At 44.9% G+C, this 23,699-nt stretch overlaps 1 protein-coding gene across 1 annotated transcript in view; it reads right to left on the bottom strand.

Annotated features, from left to right (window-relative positions):
* The window catches only part of GARS1 (glycyl-tRNA synthetase 1), a 35,690-nt gene that overhangs the window by 5,700 nt on the left and 6,291 nt on the right, over positions 1–23,699 (bottom strand). Inside the window, exons 3-13 of the mRNA XM_073334734.2 lie at positions 21,161–21,263; positions 18,662–18,803; positions 17,347–17,435; positions 15,727–15,803; positions 13,963–14,108; positions 12,942–13,091; positions 11,171–11,333; positions 9,073–9,237; positions 6,097–6,204; positions 5,016–5,161; positions 2,046–2,131 (exon numbers count right to left, since the gene is read on the bottom strand). Of these exons, the coding sequence (XP_073190835.2) occupies positions 2,046–2,131; positions 5,016–5,161; positions 6,097–6,204; positions 9,073–9,237; positions 11,171–11,333; positions 12,942–13,091; positions 13,963–14,108; positions 15,727–15,803; positions 17,347–17,435; positions 18,662–18,803; positions 21,161–21,263 (1,375 nt within the window). The remainder of the gene's footprint in view (positions 1–2,045; positions 2,132–5,015; positions 5,162–6,096; positions 6,205–9,072; positions 9,238–11,170; positions 11,334–12,941; positions 13,092–13,962; positions 14,109–15,726; positions 15,804–17,346; positions 17,436–18,661; positions 18,804–21,160; positions 21,264–23,699) is intronic.

The raw sequence follows: 23,699 nt of genomic DNA, 5'->3' as shown, positions 1-23,699 counted from the left end.
GATAAGGGTGCTATCATTTTAGTATGAATCTAGTTGTCTGAGCAAAGGAGAGGGGGAGACGGCACAGCATTTTAGAGAAAGCCTTGGCAGACAAATTGAGAAGTTAAGAGTTTGTTAGTTTCTGGAACCAGCTTGTATGCTTCTAAGTGGCAATGCTATTTTGTTTATATGCTGAAAAGCCATTTCTGATGTACTAGCCTCGTGTTCCCATCTTCACTGGTTAGAACAACAACTGTTCTGTGAAACAGGCCAGTGCTGCTCTGCCAGCCATTGTGGCACAACACCGTCTCCCACCGGGATTATATTCACAGGACATTTTACGCCATTTTTAATTTGTTTCTAAGAGCCACAGCCCTATGGAACATGGATACAGAACATTAGATTCCTTCATTCTGGCTATGCCTCCCCTTCCAGCCATGGATAAGCTGAACTCTGAGTCTGTACTAATACAAATTAAGTGACCAGCAACCAAAACTCCAGCTGACTGCTCTGAGATAATAAAATGGAGATGGACTATGAGTGTAGTTACTTTCTACCACTGACTGACGGGCACTTAGAGACCTTGCTAATGCCTGCAGATTGCGTAGGTCTCTGAGGCAGAGTAAGAGTTAAGGATACTCTGCACCTAACAGGAAGTACTCTGAATCTTGGCTCGTAAGTGATTAAAAAAAGCTGAGGAAGGATGATGGTCTAGTGGTTAGGATGCCTACCTGGATCTCTGGGTTAGAAAATGGGTTAAATTTCTAACTCGACCACAGACTTCCCATGTGGCCTTAGTCAAGTCACTAACAGAACTGGCTGGCAAAACAAAGTTCACTTCCACAAAAGTTGTCAAGATTTTGAAAAAAACTGGGACGAAGCCAAATCCCCCCAAAACGTTGCAGAACTGAAATCCTGCAATATTTCCTTTCAGACACACGGTATTTCCAAAGTGATATGTCCCCTGGGATCCCCAGCCACCTGCTTGGCAGCCTGCAGTGAGGGCAGGCACCCTGCAAACTTCTGACTAAAACTGACACGACTGTCAGTGTTCTCTACTGTCCATCGCTGAATGGCAGCAATGAAACTGACTAAACTCGTCTTCAGCCTGGTGGGGAGTCAGGAGCCTGGAAGCCCTGGGAGCACAGGCCCTGCCACAGCCCATCTCTTGGTGGGCTGCTAAGGAGTTGGGAGCTGTGACACTCACAGATACACAACTCCTAGAGCAGACTGAGGAGCCAGCTGGCCCAAGAGTTCGGAAGCCCAGGGCTCCCTGACTCTGAGGCCATCCTCAGGGCGAGCCATCCTGGAGCTGTGGGCCCTGGAAGCCCAGGTGGGAGAGCTGGCAGGAGACCAAGCCTGGGTTGTGTCGGAAGTCTGTCAAAATTGAACAGTTTTGCGAAGCATTTTGATTTTGACAAATCAGCGAACAACGAAAAAATGTTCGGGGGGAATTTTTCCTACCAGCTCTAGTCACTTAGACTCTCTGGGCCTTAGTCTCCACCTCTAAAATGGGGAGAATAGCAGTGCCGAACCTCACAGGGATGTTATGAGGCTAAATACATTGAACATTGTAGGTGCCTCACCTATAGTGGTAATGGGGGCCATGTAAGTACCATAGATAGAAGGCAGTCTGCCTACTGATAATTACAGAAAGTGATTCTTTTATAAGATGGAATCCTATAAATAACTGTCTGACCAACTTTGATCCTGTGCTGGAACTTATCCTGAAAGGAAATAATTCATCTGAAAACAGAGGGAACATTTCTTTAAAAAACCATTAGCCCCAAAGCTTGGTACCTAAACTTAGGCACCGTAATAAAAATAACTTTATTTACCAAGGTGCTTCCATTGAATGAAATTCCAATGAAAGCAGCAGGTTCTCAGCACCTCTGGGATTGAGCCACTTATTTAGGAACCTATATACTGATTTAGGTGCTTAATTTTGAGCACCTAAGTCTCAAAATTTTGGCCACAACTTTCAGATTTGCTTATCTCTCCTGCACTCAAAATGTATTGTGATCAGCTTCCCATCTCTAAGATTTTTAAAAAGTAAATGAAGTTACCATGCAGTGTTTTCTGGAATCTCTTCACACTGACCATGTCCTTTGTTAATTGAAAAGTTTTCCCTTCAGTTTCAACAGTGAATTCCCTGTAAAGAAAATACCAGTGCTTTAGTATTAGTCAACAAAACTAGTTATATCACTTTCCCTTATGTCGTTTTGCTGGGTTTTTTTTTTAAACATAAAAAACCAAACTGGTTTGGGGGCTATACAGAAAAGTCAGCTCAAACTCCAGAGATCAAAGGAAGAAACAAGTAGCACGTCTCTCTTTTTTTTTTAAATACTTAAAGTTTTATTTAAGTTTTAAGTTTAAATACTTAAATACTAGCATTTTTATTATTGTTGTAAAATAAAATTTTTCATAATCATTGGTGAACATAAAAGCAATGTGGTGAATAGCCAGGAGCAAATTCAATTACAATATGGAAGGGTTCCAGGGTGAAATACAGAAAAAGAAAAATTAACCACAGGACAACCAGACATTCATTCATTCCAGACTTCTCATGTATTGTAACACACACATACTTTTCATGTCAATTGAGTTCTGATGGAGAGTACCTGACCTCTGAATGGGAATTGGAAAAATCAAAGATATTATTGATCTGTTAAAGCTTCCCAAACAAGTGGATGGGCCAAAATCTATTTTTGACTGATTCCTACAACATTTGGTGTTGCTCTCTCAAGGCGGACAAAAAAAGTTAACCCACAGCTGCTATAGGGCCAAATCCTTAACAGTCAGAGTATAAGGCCAGAAGGGACCACCAGATCAACTGATCCGACCTCCTGTATAGCACAGGCTACCAGCACCACCCAGTACCCACACATTAAACTCAACAACCTAACTTAGGCCAAGTTATTACAGCCCACAGGAGACTAGACATGTGCCACAGGCAGAGAATAGCAGGGACCGAGGTGCGTCAGTGTCTGAGGCCTCCACTATGGCAGGGAAATGAATGAGATACAGCCAGATAATCCTGGCAAGTGACCTGCACCCACATGCTGCTGAGGAAGGCAAAAAAAAAAAAAAAAAAAAACCCATCAGGTCACTGCCAATCTGACTGGTGAAAATTCCCTCCTGACCCCACATATGGCGATCAGTTAGACTCTTAGCATCTGAGGACCAGCCAGCCAAGCACCCGAGAGACTGCATGGTGCCACCTCAGAGCCCTGGCCTTCCCCACCCTATGTCCCATCTCCAGCCATGGCCATCCCTGATGCTTCAGAAGGAAATTTTAAAAAAACCACAAACACCCCAAAATACACTGGGGGAAGGGGGAGCAAATCCCTTCCTGGCCCCCCAGCTGTCCTCAGTCAGGCAGAACTCCCACTGATGTCAACCTGGCCCTAAATATCCAGTTCACAAACAGGAAAGATTTTATTAAACTTCCAGCTGGCAAATTGCTGCTGTAGTACAAACTCTGCTTCATTTTGTATGGCAGCCACCTACAGAACAGAGTCATCTAAACTTAACCATCCATAAAGCAGGTCTAACCACAGGCACTTCAGCACACAGCTGGCTCCGTGCACCCATGCTGGTGAATCAGTAGTGGTGTCTCAGGTATACTAACCTGATGGCTTCCAGGAGGGTGTGTAACACAGTAATGGGTGCATTTATGAAAGGCTGTGTGCCAAGCTGCCTGCATTGAGACCAATTTTCCAGAGGAGATTACGTTTAGAGAGGCACATCCTGAATGTGGATGCGTCAGGGAGTCACGTTTGAACTATTGCCATCCTTTGTGGTAAAAGCTACGTCCACTGAAAAATGCTGCTATTGCTTTGCTCCGTTGGAGGGTTAAGGAATTGGGTTAACTTTCTCCTGGGGGACCAATGCGCCCCCGCGATAATTTCTCAGTCTCGGAGGTCTGGTTTGGATGAATTACAAGTAGTGTTTTTCCTGCACTTTAGTTACCTTGACACTCCTGAAACACTTACAAAAACACCAAACTGGCTCTAATACTGGGGGAAAAACCCACACAGCGCATCAGTCACTCCACGGGGCTTGTTTTGCACAAGCTATTTCAAACAACATAGGAGCTGCAGCTTTATTTATTTTTTTAAACTAACCCTGCTCAGAAACGTAACGATGCTGCTTTTGAAGTCAGGCAGAGCCTCCTAACTCACCAACCGGAAAGCACCTACTTAAACGGGGCTGTGCCCGGCCCCTCCATATTCACCGTTCTCTAGCACCGCAACAACCCGAATGGCACCGGAAATCAGACTGGCTGCTGCCACCCGTGTTTTACCCAATGATAGCTCGACAAACCCATTTGCCAGATGCTGGGACTGGAGGACAGGGGATGGATCGCTTGGTAATGGCCCCGTTCTGTTCTTTCCCTTTGAAGCATCTGGCATTGGCCTCTGCCAGAAATCCTCTGTCAGGATACTGGGCTAGGTGGACCATGGGTCTCACCCAGTCTGGCCAGACTCATGTTCTTATTCTTATGAGCCTGTTGATGAACCAAGAAATCCCTACTGGGCAGGAATCATTCCCATGTGAACGCATCTTATTTCAGAACAGACCTGACCGCCTTTGTCAGTGCTGGCCAGCTCGTGAGCCCCAACCCACAAGCTGTTGAACAGCTTCCTCTCCCAGTGAAGTCAGTGGGAGCTGAGGACTCTTACCCCCTCAGAGGTAACATTCAGTACCTTGCAGGACTGGCTCCTACGTGACACACAGGGCAGCTTGCCAGGAGCCAGCAGGCTGCACCTAGTTTGCATGTAAACCTTTTAAAACCAAAGCATAAGCGCACATAACCCTAATATTTACATGTATTCTATCCATCAGCAAAGAATTGCCTCTCGGCTGAGCCACCAGCAGTAAAAACTGCAGATGATCCATTTTATCGTGGCCTTCCGTTACTGGCAAGGCTGGTGAAGGATGCACTGAGCTTACTCAAGCAGCTTTTTGGGTATCCCTGGCGTAGGTAATTGCTAAGAAAATCTTATTCAGCCCCACACCCAGGGCCTTCTCACCCTTTGTCATTCAGCAGCTTCTCCATCTCGCTGATGTAACATTCGTCACAGATGGAAAGGTATTCCAGCACCAGCTTCGCATCCTTCTTGTAGGCCTTGCCAACGGCTCCCTTATTTGCCTCAAACTGAACAACACTGGCTGTTTTGTACAGAGCAGTTAAGGAAATAGAGCTCAGAGGACACTCTGACCCGACACTTTCATTAGTTCATACTGGGTAACAGATGTAATTACGGCAGCACCTACAGAATTTGGGTCCGTGTTTTGTCATCGTACCTTATTCGGTGCTGACACCGGTTTGAGAGCTTACCTCTGAGGGACTGTTCACTTCCTGGTCTGTCAGTACTTTAGACCAGCATATACGTGCATGAATATGGACGCTATTAGAGCAAGATTTTTACACACTGGGCTGGTTTCTGATCTCAGTTACACCTGAGTAATCTGGAGTGACACCAATGGCTTCAGTTAGTTACTCCAGATTTACACTGGTGCACCCAAGAACAGAATCTAATCCAATATCTTCAAGAAAAGGCCCACCAGGCCTTCCCCACTGACCCAGAGCCAGTCGCAGCTCACCACCTCAGTGAAAATGCGCCAGATAGGTACCAGGGCAATCTGGCAAGCAGTCCCTCCCAACCCCCTGAAGGTGACATATGGGGGTGCGAAATCAGTGGTCCTGAGCCAGCGGACAGCCTGGCAGGTTGAATCCTCTGAGCAGACCACACCCGCTTACCTTTTAATGGGTTCACACCCTTCTTTAAACGCTCCAAAGTTCTTTCGCAAGTAACTGGTATAATGTTTCAAATGTTCATGAAAATAAACAAATCGAAACCAAGGAGCCAGGAAACAAACTTTGGCCTGTATTTACTTTACACACCCGAGTAAAGTTACTCATCCGCTGAAGTCTTTGCTGGGTCAGCCCCAAAGATATTCATTACACTGCTATGAGCATCACGCTCTCCTGATTTAACTTAGACACTCACTCAAAGGTCTAACTTTGACCAGACCTGCACAGGCCTCAGGACATTTCAGTTTCAGATGCTACCTAGCTTTAGGGAGAACTCTTTTATTCACCAAGGATATGGGTTCTTTCAGAGGCTTCTCAGCTATCAGTGGAACTTTGGTGGCTCTGGCATGGCAGGAGAGGTCATAGCAGGAGCGATCAGCACAACCAACAATCTCGATCCAACCCTAGAAAAGCAAAAGTGGAAGCTTTTAACCGTCTGTTTTTTTGTTCGCTTAGCCATGAAACATGTTTGTGTGCCCCTAAGCCCGCCATGCTCCCAGGCCTGGTTTTGCTATCCAATTAGCTCTGTTATGATAAGCAGCATTAGTTCCACCAGCACCTCCCTAATCTGAACGGCCCTCCGTTTGCTTCGAGAAGTAACCAGTTATGTAATATACAAGGTGCATATACATGCAGGGCCAGGTTCTCTACCCAGGCTTGTGAAACTACGCAGACTTACACCAGCAGAGGACCTGGGTAACAGCGTACATTTTTTACATTCACGTAAGCGTTCATGAGATGAGCTGAGTAACTGGGTATCACTGAGGCTTTTATCACTTCATGAGCTTGGGGCAGAGTAGCCAACTTGCCTCTTTACAACTCTCAAAGAGGCCATGCTTAAGATCTGCTAAGTAACATATGATTCACAACTGACTGAAGCATTTCCTTGCATACGTTCCTGTGTGGAAAGGAAGAGTCTGTGACCAAATTAATTTGCACAAAGCACTGCCAATGAATTCCAAATATTTTTGTAAAACCACTGAGCTGTTTGGTTTACAACGTGGCCATAAATGAGACAAGGCGCGTTGATCTTCTCCCTACATTCTGGCGTGCGTGTGCACACACGCACCCACATGTATACGCAGTCAAAACCTGCTTGCATGGAATTCTAATTGGCAACAGAAAGACTCAAAGGGTCTGTCTACACTGCAATCAGAGTTGCGAATGCAGCATGTGCAGACATACCCAAGCAGGCTCGGCAGATAGCCCAGACACCACGGCAGTACAGGCTAGCCATTCAAGTACATATCAGGATCCAGGGCAGGCTTGTTCAGCTTCGCTGCTATTGCTATTTGAGGTAGCTAGCTCAAAGCTTGCTTGGGTATGTTCAGATGTGCTGCATGCAGTGTTGTTCTATCCGTGTTGGTCCCAGAATATTCGAGACACAAGGTGGGTGAGGGAATACATTTTATTAGACCAACTTCTGTTGGGGAGACAGATGCTTTCGTGCTTACACAAACCTCTTCTTCAGTGTAGACATACCCGAAGAGGATGTGTGTACAGGAAACATCCCTGTGCTCCAACACATTCCATGCAGGAAAGTCCTACAGAATTTCACAGGGAGGAAACCAATAGGGTATGACAGAAAAACCTATTAGATATAACAGACAAGGATAACCTTCCTACAGAATTTTTAAGCCATTCTGCAGAGTTATACCCCTGCTACAGAATTCTGTAAGTTGGTTTAAACATTCTGTAGGAACAGAGAAGGATTTCAGTTCTACAGGATTTTTTCTATGAAGGGATTATATTCAGTTTCAGGCAAGCTCCAGTGATTCTTGATATTAAAAGTCTGGTACAACTTTACACATAGTAACATCATCCATTGGTGGGCTGTGATGACACTACTGATGGCTAACCCCTCAGCTACTTCAATAAGGAGTTGAAATGATTAGTGTTCAGCCAGAACACTTGTATTTTTACCCACACAGAGCCAAACCTAAAGATCCTTACTCATATCTTAAACTAAAGCAAACTCCTAATTAACTGAACCAGCTATCCAAACCTAGAAGAGCAGAAGTCTGGATTCCATGACCAAGGAGGTCCCTTCCGGTACTGTGTTCCTAAAGTCCCCATCCTGTAATGGGCTCTGCATGGGCCATCCCTTGGGCATGCAGAAACAACCCAGTTTGGACCTCTTGACTTCAACAGAGCCTCTTGCAGGGATCTGCCATGAGACGATCACTGCGATGGTAGGGCTTTCGTTCGTAGTGGCTGGCAGAATCCCATCAGCCTTCTGACCCTGTCTTGTGATTCAATTCCTCGGAGTTCTCAAAGTAGTTTCAGTAGTCTGAGAATTAGTGTACCCCGTCCCACTTGAAAAGACTAGTCAGGTGCAAAGAGAGGGCTTTACTCTAATGGGAAAAACTGCTCATTCACCCTACCCAATTCCAGCTAAAAGATTTGATCTGATTCTCTCACACGTGAGGTTTCTTCTCTTTCCAGTCGCCATAACTGATCAATAGAAGAGCCCCCTAAGAAGCTTCCGTTCAAAAATATCACTGCTGATTAATATAAAGACCACCATCGAGATTAATAGAAGTAGCAATAAGCTCTCTAAAAACATGCAATAAGGAGGGTTTAAAAATCTGCTACACCCCTAACAAACCTTCCTGTTCACTTAAAAAAAATATATACACACAAGATCTTAAAAGCCCAACAAACAATCATAGGAAAGCACAGTGTACACTAAGTCCCGACATCACAAAATTCTTCCAGCAGCAAAGGGGGAGCAGGAGTGGAGTAGGAACAGAGGTCCTGGGAAAACAGCTCCTAGAGCAGTAGCTTTCCCAGCAGCAGGGAGTCCTTTTTTAGCCCTCATAGTCAAAGGGGGGCTGGGGATGGAGCAGGAAGGAAGCTGCCTTGGGCCCACAGCTCCAGCAGTAGAGTCTCCTCCACCACTGATTTTATTGGGGTAACAAGCTGGAAACCATAGGGCCCCGATTCTCTTCTCACTTGGGTGCAATTCATCCACATGCCACTTATGTCCTCTGACTAGGGTTTACATCACGTGTTCCTTCTGCACGGCGGTGAACGTTCCCTTTGCAGCAGTAGTCCAGCAGGAGTGACTCCACTGCGGTCAATGGAGTTGTGCGAGCATGAAGCTGAGCAGAGAGGAGCCTTAAACCTACCTGTTGAATTTCTTCACTTTAATAGACAGAGTTGGGAGACCATCTCACTAGTAGCGTGCCAGACTAGGAACATATCAGTGCATGGGGAAAGTGCAACATGCAACTCAAGACCCTGCTGGTAGGTTTAATCCAGCAACTTACATAGGATGTTTTGGACTCTGCATCCCAGCAGTCACAGGCATAATGAGCCATCTCGTTCTCCATGTGCTGTCGGAAGCGCAGCTTATCCGGGGATACACCAACCTTTGTAAGGTAGAGGTAGATTCTGCCAATGAAGTAACCTAGTACAGAGTTATTGATCACACCCTAGAGAGAGAGAGAAACACACACTTTGTTACTTTCCACAACAACATTTTGTCGCCTCAGAAAGACTGGAGACAGCGGACACTACTTCACTTTTGCGGGACAGCTTCTTGCTGCTGCACGTGGTAAATTGAGATACAATATGTGTCCTGAAACCCACTGCATCATGAGCTCAGTCCAGCAAAATCTCTGTACTGTGCAGGAAAATCTCCCAACAGAAGAGCTGCGAGCGCATCATTTGTGACTGAAACTACTGAACTTGCCAGGTAGCAGAATACCGTATCACGGCTTTGCACCGTACCCAGAGAAACCAACATTTGACAGTGGGCTCTTCAGTCTAGCAGAGAGAGGTCTAACACAAGCCAACAGCTGGAAGTTGAAACAAGACAGATTCAGATGGGAAAAAAGGTGTGAATTTTTAACAATGGGAGTAATTAACCATTGGAACAATTTACCAAGGGTTATGATGGAGTTTCCATCACGGGCAATTTTTAAATCAAGAGTGGATGTTTTGCTGAAAGAGGCACTCTCGGATTTTCTTTGGGGAAGTTCTACGGTGTGTGTTACACAGGAAGTCATAACCAGATGATCACAATGATCCTTTCTGGTTTTGGAATCTATGAAAAGGCCACCTTCAAATACTGAAGTGTAGCTCTGTAGATTATGGAGGGAAGGTTTAACGATTAAGACAGGGAAACTGGGAATCAGGACTCCTGGGTTCTGCTCCCAGTACTGCCTTTGCTTTGCTGTGGGACCTTAGGCGAGTCATTCGGCCTCTCTGTGCTTGATTTTCCACCTCTAAAATGGGTTTCTACAAAGTGACCTCCGGAGGTGTTTTGGAATGCCTGTAAGGCAGTTGGGAACCCATGCCTACCAGGCTCAATGCACGGGCCCCATAATGGGGAGAGTTCAAAGAAAAATGATTAACAGGATTAGAGGGTCTGGAGGAGCTGACTGAGGAGGAAAGGTTCTGGGCCAGATTAAAGAATGGATTGAGTCCAAAGGGTTCAGATCAGGCCCTAAAGAACAAAATATGTAGAGGCTAAGATGAAAAGGAAGGGATAGGGAAAGAGTCTACAAAAGTATTCTTACTCCCTCCCATCACTTCTGGCCCCACCCCTCCACAGAGAGATCATTTTGGCTGCTGGGAATTTGAGCAGAGTTATTGATGAATCATCTTTAATTATTGTATTGACAGTTTGTGTGAGGTTGTTTTGTTCTTTTTTATTAATTTGCAAGACAAACCCCTCCCCTTGCGCTACCAGTCATCTCATACCATCAGTACAACACAGTCACCAATGTTCTGTTACAAATATCTAGTATCAACAAGGAATTGCACCAAAAAGTCTCCAAAACGTACAGACGTAACAGTATACTTTTATACAACAGTGCATGTTATTTACATTGTGGTAATGCCTATCATCCCTAGTCATGGACCAGGACCCCACTGTGCTAATCCCTGCACAGACAGAACAAAAAGATGGCCTCCAACCTAAAGGATTTTCAATCTAAATGGGTTTCTGTATTATATCAGTCAGTGTTTGTTTTTAGGTGACCAGTCGTGTTCTCTCTTTAACTCACTCGGATGAAGAATCAGGGTTTTGGGGATTCAAACCCAACACACAGCGTATTGGTGCCAGGTGATGCAAAAAGGGAGTCTGGATTCTCAGGCTGCCCACAGCCTTTTAGCAGGTGTTGTACCACTAACATGCTCCCTCTCCCAAAAACTAACCTAGAAGCCTAACCTATGTGACAGTGCTACCTGACTGTGTCCCTTGAGTACTGATGAAGGCCAGATTTTGATCTCACAGGTGCCCATGTGGAGTAACTCCACTGGACTCCATGAAGGTATTCCTGATTTACACGTCTGGAATTAATTTACCCCTGCAAGCATGCTATAGAATTAAGTTGTGAATGGTTGTTCAAGTAACATTACCTGCTCAACAGCATCTCCCAGACGCATCATGTGGGCGGACTGCCCGCTGACCTGGGCTTTGGAGGAGTACAGGAAGATGTGGAGATCTGCCACGCTCTGGAACTTGGGGTGACACTTCTCACTGGGATCCACAAAGTGCTCAATTTCTGCCATGGTGAATTCTCTAAGCAGAATACAGAGCCAGATGCTAGCATTAATGCCTATTCTGCATATAAACCACCATCACACTTTCCACAAAGAACCTTTCCCACCAGCCTTTTCAATGTGCTCTAGCCTGTTAAAAACTCAAATCAGGAGTTTAAACACCAACAAGTGCAGTACCAAGGGAACAGACTGAGATTAGAAAGTATGCCACTTTTCTTCAGACGTTGGAGGTTCCCCCCCCTTTAGCTTCTATTAAAAGGTACCTACAAATTCTCTTGGAAGCCTTTAGACCAGGGGCTCTCAAACTGGGGGTTGTGACCCCTCAGGGGCTCACAGGGTTATTATATGGGGGGGTTGTGAGTGGTCAGCCTCCACCCCAAATCAGCTTCACTGCAGCATTTATAATAGTGTTAAATATATATAAAAAAAGAGTTTTTAATTCGTAAGGGGGGTCGGCACTCAGGCTTGCTGTGTGAAAGGGGTCACCAATACAAAAGTTTGAGAATGACTGATTTAGACCTTGGTTATCACATCACTGACTCAGAGGGAAGAACACCACCTACTGAAATACTCAAATCCTTTCCTAAATCATCTGTGTCCTCTGGAGGTCTCCCACCCAAGTTACGACCTGACCTCACCCTGATAATGTTGTGAGATCTAGTCAGAAACAAAGAGAACAGGAGGGCTGAAAAAACCTCAGTGCCAGTAATGCCACTGCACCCCTGCTAATGCCATAAAATGTCATTATGTTACTCAGTTATCAATTTTACAACATGCACCGTGTGTAACTGCAGAGTAACTCCACTGACATCTATCAGAAGCTAAAGAAGTTTCAATCAGAGATCAGAATCTGGGTCTGCGAACAAGAGCTGCAATGCCAAACATACCAGGAGACAAGATATCTACATAGAAAGACACAGTTTCAATACTAAGGCCATCATTAAAAAGTGAAATGGGTCCATTTTTGGTTTCCCTACCAAGCTTTTATGAGCTCTGTCAGGTGGGCAGGTTTCTTTTTCTTTTTTTAAAAAACTAGCCACGCACAAAGTGATCAGCTTAAGGGTAAATTCCTCAAAGCTTTAGCTGCACAATCTCTCACCCACTGAAGTCTGTGGAAACTCCATGAACATTTTAGGAGGTACTCTTAGTGCATTCTAGGGCAGGGAAATTGAATATTGTACCCACTTCAGATGCCACCTATTGTAAACAGAAGGCTTTGAAGATCTGAAGGTCTCTTGCTTGACTAATGTCCCGTAGCACCTTATCTAAGAGATAAAGTCCCCGTTTGTTCTTTGTCATATGATCTAAGGTTGAGACAAAAAAAACTACTCCAAGGTCTAACCATGTTTTAATGCCAAGTTTTCATGCCTACTACAAATTCTTATCAATGTTTCTGAAGCAAGAGTCTCATAACCAAGATACTCTTGGCCAGTAAACTCTGATTACTTTTTAAGGCGTTTATTATGCAGCTACTAATAGCCTTTTACAAGGCACAAGACATTCTTCCAAAGAGCAGAGTGGACGGAAAATCAGTGAAAGAGACACTTAGGTCAGAGGGAGCTTTGATGTTCCCAGAGGCAGCTGATCACCTGCCAGATGTTCTGCTGGGGGAGACGGTTTGCAGTACCTGACTCGGATGAGGCCAGAACGGGGTGAGATCTCGTTTCTGAAGGAATTTCCAATCTGGGCAGCAGCGAAAGGCAGTTTGCCTTGGTTAAATTCCAAAAGGCGTTTGAAGTTGAGGAAAATTCCCTGTGCAGTTTCTGGCCTCAGATAGCTGGAAAAAAAACAAGACATAGGTGCGTGACTGGACGGGGAAGCAAGACAAACATTGTTTTGATGCAAAAAGGAGGAAGGCTTGTTTTATCTCAGGTCTCTAATTCCAGGCACAAAATTACCCACACAGATTAGCCATGACCTCGTCTTTGTCTAAGCTCATTTAAGACTTCCGGTGCTAATGCTCACATAGGCCCCTGGTGAGTGGGTGTTCCATGTCCCGCTCTGTGCCAGTCCACAGAGGATGAGTCTGTTACAGCCTCAGCTAGAGAGCCTGGATCTTTAGCTCAAGTTGTAGCAGCCTATGCTTTTAGCTCTGGAGGTCCCCCGTTCAATCTTTAGTGCATCAACCTAGATGGCGGCCATGGACCACAAATGATAGCTACCTTTGCTACGTACCTAACATTACAACAGACTAGCTTCATGTCCCTTCCTGCTTAGTCACAGAGGTCATGGACACCTGTGGAACAAATAATGTTCTGTTGCATGGGGAACAGGAGTCCAGGCCTTGCACAGGTGGCAGCCCTCCCTGCTGCAATTCACAGGGCCTTGCTGCCCCGTGCCATACAGTTTAGCCTACATCCACCAGCCACTATGGCCTCTCAAGCAGAGTGGGAGTCCAAGAACTGCATGGGCTACTACAGCCGTGAGGGTCCTCCTCACCTTAAGAATCTATTTTGCAATAACAGCTCTAAAGCAGCCTGGGGGAAAGACTGGGCAGGAGCGATTTGTGGAGGGAAGGCTGCCTGAGATGAAATGTGGTTTGCTTTCCATTTCGTATGGACCTCATTTCCAATCCTGGGCAATGGAAAATTGCGGACACTCTTAGCCACATGCCCAAAGAAAATAGGCAGCAGGAGGCTGCTACCTACCCCGGCATGTTTCCTCCAGGCCCAATGGAGGTCTTGAACATCAGATTGAAAGACACAGGAGGGGACAGGTCGTTCCCTGTGACTGGAGACTTCACGTTGTAATTCACAAAGAGATCGGCGAGCTCTTGCTGACTGTAGTTGTCCAACTAGCAACAAAGCACAAGTATGGTTCTTTTAAAATTACAAGGCAAGGTTGAAGCAGTGACGGGTCGCCCCCTTCCCATCTATTATTAAACATGAGGTCAGGGACACCCTGGAAGAGATTGTTTTAGGACTGGAACCCAGTATTTTATTTGGGGTGCGGGCTACGGTTTGTAGCAGGGATGGAAGAACAAGTTTTGAAAAACCTATGGATCCACCTTAACATCAGCTGCAGCCCAGAGCCTTTCAAGGCCTGCACTCTTTTTAGAAGTACAAGCTCTGCAAGGGAGGTTGGGTATGAAGTGGCAGCGGAGTCACAAGGACCTACACAGAACCTACTTCTGAACAGTTCCAATCAAACCAGCCAGGGCAGGAGGGAGACAGAAAAAAGGAACTGCTGGGAGGGAGAAGAAGAAAGTCAACTACAATTTCTGCCGTGTTTTGCCTCCTTCCACAACCCTGTAATTACCTGGTGCACCAGACGCAACACATGCCAAGCATCACACCTTGCATTATAGCACTGCAGAGCAGATCTGCAGCAGAGAAGCTGATTGCAGCAGCAAAGAGGTTCCACAAGGGGACTGCCTACTAGCTCTATCAGCTACAGCAGGGGACAGCACAAAGAGACAAATGTAATAGGGTCAAAGTTCAGTGCAGTACTGTGGAAGAGTTATTGACCAGGACTCTATGACTCCAGATATAGTACTGTGTATTGCACCACAGTGTGTGGCTGTGAAAGCACTTATTCTAAAAGCTATGGGAACGAACGTTAAAAAACAAACAAACTAAATGAAGACAAATCTTTACACACTGCAGCCCAGGAATGTTAGCCTGCAGCACTAACCATTCTAATTGTAAACAAGAGCAACTGCACACTGGGATTCTTATAGAGAAACAATTCCCAAGTGTTTAGAGACATCACTGCAGGTTTTGATCCAGTACAAAAACTATTTAAAAAGCTACCACTAAACCTTACAGATATAATTCTTGTCCCTCGCATCTGGCCCAAATAGCTGAGCCTTGTGTATGAGTGGGGGGCAGGGGGCTCAACAGGGGTGCAATCCTCCTCACTAGGCTGGTCACAGAGAATGTTCTCTAAACAGATCTGCAACCATCTGGCTGCAGAAGCATGCATGAGACCAGTCTCTCTCTGAAGAGCAATAGGTGGTGGATCTGCTTAACCAAAAAATCTCCTGTACATAGAGGCACAGTGAGCCCGATGAGGTAATGAGCACCTTGGGTACAGACATCTGAGCAAGGTCCACAAATCCTGCCCTCGGTTACAAAGTGACGCTATAGCGACTTTGGTACAGACAGGGCCCTCTGAGCGGTTTTCCAATAGAACATTTCCTTTCAGGAAAGCAGCACCTTAATAAGTATATTTAAGAGACCGATGTGCATATAGGGGGATGTGCTTGATTTGGACATTTACGTCTAATGCTACAGCCCTCATGTCTGCTTGAAAAAACGGTGCCCATTGGAAAGTTAACAACAGATGTGGGAAGCGGCATGTGCTTCTTCTCTTAGGGAAATGGGAAAGGATGCCACTCTTGGATGTTTGTACCACACCTCATCTCTGCCACGTCATCTATCAAGTTTTCATTGTCCTGTTCAAGCACTGACCTGCGTTAAAACGTTTTCCATTTCAGTCTTTTTCTCAGCTGTACATTTCTTGTCAGACATCAGCTTCTGCAAGTGAGCTATAAGCATTGGAAGTAGGGAATCAGTTCACATTTGAGCAATATCATTGAACCACTCTAATCCTAAAACTAAATGAATCAAGAGGATTATAAAGCATGAGAATGCATGTACATCCCACTGGACAAAATACAATGGGCCAGATTCTCAGCTCATGTGAATCACCGTAGCTCCACTGAAGTCAGTGGGTTATTCTGATTTACACCAGCTGAGGATGTGGCCCAGTGTTTCCAATTTGTCATTTCTGACATTCTCTAGTTTTCTGTTGAGAGGGGACAGGATAGGGCATGTTGTGTATATTTAGCAAACAGTTCCTGTGTCACTCTTTCCTCCCCCACCCCTTATTTTAAAGGGGCTCTGGGTAAGGGACGGGAGGCGCGAGAGTGAAATCTGTTCCCGTTTCAGAAAGGCTTTTCCTTCTCTCGTGTGTTCATGCACATACATACGAATTCACTGCTATTGGCTTGTACAGCCCTTTTTTTTTTTTTCTTATTAAGTGTAGCGACCCTCCACAGGGCAAGTTATCAGTGGGGAGCGAACCCAGGACCTCTAGATCCAAAGTACAGATCTCTACCACTTGAGCAAAATGATTTGGTCCACTAGCAGATAGTAACACAGGTGGCTTTCCTCTGTGAATCAGTCATAGAGGGGACATACACACTCTTGGTTAGCATGTTACATAAAGGCAAAGAAAATATTAAGTTGAATATTCTGAGACCATTTCTTAGTGCTAGTATCTATTAGATGCAGAACAATATCACCAGGGGAATGATGGAAGCCCCTATGGCATGAGCCATTTAAAGCTAGACTGCACCTATCCTTCACTTGACCAGGGGATGGACAAGACGCAGCTCTGTTCCATCTCCAATGTCTAGGATTCCATGGTTTGGGTAATACAAATCAATGTAAAGAATCACACTGATTTTTCAACCTGAGAAAATGCCCAGGGTGCATGTTTAAAACCCGCTACGTAGGCTAGATTCTAAGCATATCAGGCTCAACAGAACCCTTGAAATGCCTCTTCCACGAAACAAATGCAGTCCAGCAGCTTTGTCCTGCAACCATCTCTCTAGTAAATTTAACCTGAGATTCGATCAAAAAGCAAGTTTCACTCATCAGAACAATAAGAAAAATAAGACCAAAGCATAGCCTTTATATGCTTTGTTTAGATTTGTTAGATGGAAGGTCAGGCTTGTTATGCAGGAAGCCAGACTAGATAATCCAACAATCCCTTGTGGCTTAATCTATGAATTATTAGAAAATAAAAATGAGATCTTCGTTGTATGGTATTTCTATTAAGTGAAAGTCATTCCACAGCAGAGGTCCCATGCATCACTTTAGACCTTAAGACAATATTTAAATGGGGTGGAGGTCTTGCAAGGGTCACCAACACTGGGGTGACTGTCTCCCTTAGTGAACCATAGACATTAATATACAAGATACTTACTAGGTCATCTCGTCTATCCTCAATAAGCAGGGCATTCCCCTACGGAGCATAAAGCACACACAAGAAATCTCTCAGGCAGTCCTGGCCTCAGAATGTACCTTTTAAGAGATGATCAGCACGAAAACACTCCCCATTTTTCACATCTTTCACCATGAAGTCAGCAAATTTTTCTACATGGCCAGAGGTCCTGGAACGGAAGACACTACTTTAGAAACACATAGTGTCACTTGACAGCACCAGAGTAGCATGTGAGCCCACAGTGAAGACCGACATTGAAGAAATCTCCTCTAAACCATGCAACCAAAGTGCAGGCTCATTCTTGCTTCAGTTTATGGACCCGTATTTAGTAGTTTCCTCATTTAGAAATTGTCTGTGGCCATAAGGATCCTTGAGAAAGCCTGGATACCCCCTGAATCCATTTTAGGTTAATACGTTGGGCCAGTAAAATAGCACCACATTCTCTTTCGTTTACTGCATAATTACTGGAGCAAGATAAGGATGCATTTGTAGGGGAACTCGATGGGTCAGGTGTCTGGCAGTGGCACGTGGACACTCACTCTTCCGTCATTGGTTTGAGTGTGACCCAAGCTGTTACCAGGTGAAAGTCTTTACTATCCAGTGCCGATTCAGTGAGCCATCTCCATGGTCTCAGCCCAATTCCCAGAAAGCATCTACACCACACCATACAGCCATGAACATACTGAGCATCCTGTCTGGCAGTTTTCGCAGAGGTGCTAGGGATGGGAGAGGTATGGAGACTGAATTACACTCTCACCCTTCGAGGTGTTGCCTCCTGGGCAGGGTTGAGACACACTTCGGGAGCTGTATGAGGCCTATTGCTTTGCTGCTTTCTGTGCTCTACCTGTGCTGTGGATAAACAAAGGACTTCAGTCTCCACGGCTGGTACCATTCATTAGTACTACATTTGTACCATGAATGGATAGTAGTGGTTTCTGCCATGCTTCCACGTGGAGAGGAAGCAATGTCCAGTGGTTAGGGCACTAATCTAGAATTTGGAAGATCTGAGTTCAAGTCCCTGCTCTGCCAGACTTCCTGTGAGACCCTTAGTTTCTGTTCTTCAGTTCCTCCATCTGTAAAATGTGGATAAGAGCATTACCCTAACTCATAGGAGGGTTATGAGGATAAATCCATTACAGATTGCGGGGCTCTCAGCCATTATGATAATGGGGCCCATATACAAACCTTCGGTAGATATCTACTTGAACAGCAGCTTCCATGAACTACCTAGCTAAGTGCAGCCACCTAGATATTCTGCATTGCTACAGGGTAACAGGGTAGCAAACTGGGTGACCTAGTCTCGTATTCCTCCGGTTATTTTTACATGGGCTTGGGAAGAAATCTAGCACTACCAGAAATGAACACACACTGCAAGAGAGAAGGACCCATATTTACTTCAGAACTGGCTCCGGGGTGAGCATGGTGCAGTCTATCTCTAGAATCTGATCCTCCTGTATAAAGTGTTGCCTCCAAGCTTGGATAATGTTGTTCTTCAAAGCACATCCAACAGGCCCGAAGTCATACAGGCCACTAACACCTACAAGAGAAGTAACATATGGGTCACACAATCTTACACAGCAGTTTGTTTTGATTAAAAAAAAACCAAAAAACTAAACCCCAAAAGCCCACCAACTACAATGTTTCAACTTTTAGGTGTCAGTCCAGGGTTATTTATTGAGCACCCTCTGAGTACGAGCTGCTTCGTAGGAACTAGAGTGAAACAGGCTCTGCCTTCGAAAGTTTACAATGGGAAGGATCGATCCTGAGAAGTACTGGAAGGGCTCAGCACCTACGAGAATTGGGCCCTAGGTGAGAAAGTTAATACAGTTCAGTCTCACAATGCACTGGGTGATCAGCCTGTGGCCAAAACTCAACCAGATTCAGATACACGTTATATAAAACAAACAAACCACACTTCCCCCTCCAGTGGATTATTCCTGGGGAGTGTGTGGAAGAAGCGTATTTGAAGGCGGGAGCTGAATACAGAGAGAAGATGGACGCTTGTATACTCTGCGGGGAAGCTGTACTGTAACAGAATGCATCCTTCAGACACCCACCAGCTTATACTTAACGATGAAAGGAGAGTAGCAAATATGTTCCAATGAAAGAAAAGAGCAGAAAGGCCCAGACTGTTGTCCAGTAAACGCCACACTGAAAATTTACTCTGGAATCTGAGGTCACACAGGAAACACATGCAGCCTGACAGACAGTGCTACTCTAATGCAGTGGCTCTCAACCTTTCCAAACTACTGTACCCCTTTCAGGAGTCTGATTTGTCTTGAGTACCCCAAGTTTCACCACATTAAAAACCTACTTGCTTACAAAATCAGACATAAAACTACAAAAGTGTCACAGCACACTACCACCAGAAAATTGCTGACTTTCTCATTTTTACCATATAATTAAAAATAAAATCAATTGGAATATCAATATTGTACTTACATTTCAGTGTATAGTATATAGAGCAGCATAAACAAGTCATTGTCTGTATGAAATTTTAGTTTGTACTGACTTGGCTAATGCTTTTTATATAGCTTGCTGTAAAACTAGGCAAATAGGAGGAGCTGATGTACCCCTTCTGCATACTCTACGCATACCCCTAGTTGAGAACCACTGCTCTAATGGATACTCACATCTGATTATCTGAAAAGGTTGGACTGCCACATTTAGCCACCTGCTCAGTGCAACTCCTTGAAAAGAGTTTCACCGCAGTAACAGGATCGATGGCAGTGGCAGAATCTGGTATTTGAGTGATGTTAACATTAACTTGGCCAGAAAAGTTCAGAGAAAGACGTACGGATATTAGGAAAGAAGGTAGTCACTTCTTTCATAAACAAGTCATTTCATAAACAAGTCTTTCATAAACAAGCAGCATAAACAAGTCATTGTCTGTATGAAATTTTAGTTTGTACTGACTTGGCTAATGCTTTTTATATAGCTTGCTGTAAAACTAGGCAAAAGAGGAGCTGATGTACCCCTTCTGCATACTCTACGCATACCCCTAGTTGAGAACCACTGCTCTAATGGATACTCACATCTGATTATCTGAAAAGGTTGGACTGCCACATTTAGCCACCTGCTCAGTGCAACTCCTTGAAAAGAGTTTCACCGCAGTAACAGGATCGATGGCAGTGGCAGAATCTGGTATTTGAGTGATGTTAACATTAACTTGGCCAGAAAAGTTCAGAGAAAGACGTACGGATATTAGGAAAGAAGGTAGTCACTTGGCTTTTAAAAAAATCCCCAGCCACCCTATTTCCATTAGTTCCCTGGACAGCTTATATTCTCTCTGATCTTCCTACTTACAGTCCAAAAGCACAAGATGGAATTCACGCCCACACATACTTGAAAGAAAAAAAGGTGACTTTCAAGAAGTTTCTAGACTGGGTAAAGCCAACTTTCCAAAAACCCACTGATGTTTCATAGTATTATTATTAAGGCTACGATTTAGTCACAGGTATTTTTAGTAAAAGTCACGGACAGGTCACTGGCAAGAAACAAAAATTCCCGCTGCAGAGGGGGGTGTCAGGAGGCTGCTACTGGGGCCAGTCACAGAATCCAGCTGCCAGGGACTGCCACACCAGCGGCTGCTCTGGCCGCCTAAAGGACCGCCGCTCAGGCTGGCTGCAGAGCTGCTCCAGCAATGGCTGGTGTGGCTGGCCCTTGAGCAGCTGCTTGGGCAGGCCTGGGATCAGCCACACCGGCCACTGCAGAAGTCACGTAAGCTGCGGAAAGTCAGGGAACCCATGACTTCCGTGACCTCTATGACAGACATGGAGCCCTAATTATCATCATCAACAATGTAGCATGTCAGGTGAACATGGCACTTCACAATCATGTAGAGAGACACTCTACCCTAAAGGGATTAGAATTTAAATTGGTTTAAGCGTGTACCTCCATAAATAGCAAAAGCTTGATCATAGAAAAACCTCCGCTTCAAAGTGTCCTCCATTTTAGTTCTGTCCACAATGTCATCCTTGGGCTGCAAAGCCAGCTCCTGTAAAACAGGCAGAGAGAAAATAAATAACGGTTCCAGTTACTGGCAGTAAAATGAATCCTTCCTCAATCACCATTATGGGACAAAATGACCTTTGCTCGAAAGTAGCCTTCACAGGCACCTCCCAGATCGGGATGTTCAAACTGGAAGATATGTGCCTAACTGCTAACGTGAATGTCCAAATGCCAGCTTTAGCCACCAAGTTTGAAAAGTGAGCTCTGTGAGCTTAAACATTTGCACAAGTATTGGGAGGTTCTGGATGCTACCAGGATTATGAAGAGCATCCATGTTGTGACATGTTGAGGAGAAATTTCCTAGCCATCTGTACAGTGGGCAATGACTACTTCTAAAGCACATTTCCTCTGAGACACTTGGGGTTTTGGTATAACATAATATAAGCTGTAGGTATCGGATGTCTAATGGTAGCATTTGACTGAAGACTAGGAATATGTTTTATACCATCCTCTTGTTATCTGAATTCAAATATCAGACAGAGCAAATACAATTGCATGTATTCCATATGATTACTGTAAAACGATGCTGGTAATAAAAACCAACAGTTTAGACTTGGAACATATGCCTTAGATGTCACTTGCCCCATTAAGTTTTAATACCTATCATCAACACACATTATGACAAAAGATATGCAGAGAGGACACCCACTTTTCATTGAACAAGTGTATAGGAATTTCAGTCTTCCCACTTAATACAGATTCTTACACCAAGCCCATTCGCTGTGACATCTGAGCACCCACCCCATTCATTATTAACAATGGGTTCCCCCCCTCCCCCCCCCAGAAGACATTTTAGCAACTGAATCTATTCCGACAAATGATTTACGGAATTTTTTGTTTCTAAAACAACTAAATAAAGTGGACAAAGGTACTCCGGCAAGGTTAAACTAAAACCTTTTACTCTGAATGTTCTTTGGCTTAGATCACTAACTTAAAGAGGTATGGCCAACATTTTCAAACTTGGGTGCTTGCAGTTAGGTACCTAAAGCCACATTTAAGCATATAAACAAAAGAGGCCTGATTTTCAGGAATGCTAAAGCATCTGCAGCTCCTATTAACTTCAAGCCAATAGAGCTCTACCAAATTCACAGCCATGGAAAGTGCATCACGGACCATGACATCTGGTCTTCTGTGCAACTTTACCCTATACTATACAGATTTTACAAAGACCAGCGTTTCTCAAACTGGGGGTCCCGACCCAAAAGGGAGAGTTGCAAGGTTATTGTAGGGGGTTGTGATATTGCCACCCTTACTTCTGCGCTGCCTTCAGAGCTGGGTGGCCAGAGAGTGGCGGCTGCTGGCCGAGAGCCCAACTCTGAAGGCAGCAGCACAGAAGTAAGGGTGGCAACACCAGACCCTGCCATCCTTACTTCTGCGCTGCTGCTGGCGGCGGCGCTGCCTTCAGAACTGGGCTTCGGGTTAGCAGCCGCTGCTTTCTGGCCACCCAGTTCCGGAAGGCAGAGCCGCCGCCAGCCACAGAGCAGAAGCGTGGCAATACCGCGATCCCCCTACAATAACCTTGCAACCCACCCCCTTTGGGGCCAGGACCCCTACAGTTACAACTCCGTGAAATTTCAGATTTTAATATATGAAATCAAGCAATTTAGGATTTTTAAAATCCTATGACGATGAAATTGCCCAAAATGAACCATAAATTTGGTAGGCCCCTACCAATAAGTAAACTGGATTTACTAAATCTGATAATCTAAGCTGATTAAAAAAACCAAACTGATATCAATTTTAACAAAGAGAGCTGACAGTGCCAAAACACTAGCTTTAAAGTACGCACTGAGGAAGCAGATAAGTACATTCTGTAAGGACTACAGACATCTCAAATCTGCCAGGACTTCTCAGCGGGAAGAATGAGTTTCTGACAAAGAGACGGGGGAAGAGGGAAATGATAGAGGCGTGGCCTGACATCGAATGGCAAAAAATGGTCAGTACTTGAGGAGGGACCCAAAACGATAGGAGAATATAGGCAATTCCAGGCCCTACCACCAATACACACTGGATCACTGTTAGAGATGCAACGCTAAGATGGCTGTGTTGCAGTTACTACGAGGAAGGAGTGGAGACTCTTCTAACTATTGGGCTTCACTCTGTTTTTAAGAAGTGGAGAGGGGAACATGTGATAGCTGCAAGGGGAATGTCTACATCTTTGGGCCCTGCATAAGGGCTCAGTCATCTACTGACTTGAGAAAATGGAAACAGGTTCCAAGGTGGTATCTGAGCCCGGCCTATATCCTCTCAGAGGAGCTCTCGAACACAGATGTGCCCTACACAATTAAGGGTTTGGAAGCCAACAGTGCCCACTTAGAGTAACACCTCTCTTTTATATGCAGCCAATGTGGAAGTCACAGGGCCAGCATGATATTGTCTAGTTGCTCAAATCAGCAGGCATCCACACTGCTGCGTTCCACTC

The sequence above is a fragment of the Lepidochelys kempii genome, chromosome 2 (assembly GCF_965140285.1).
Source record: "Lepidochelys kempii isolate rLepKem1 chromosome 2, rLepKem1.hap1, whole genome shotgun sequence".
Classification (NCBI taxonomy): Eukaryota; Metazoa; Chordata; order Testudines; family Cheloniidae; genus Lepidochelys; species Lepidochelys kempii.
This window is presented reverse-complemented; position numbering and strand designations above follow the sequence as displayed.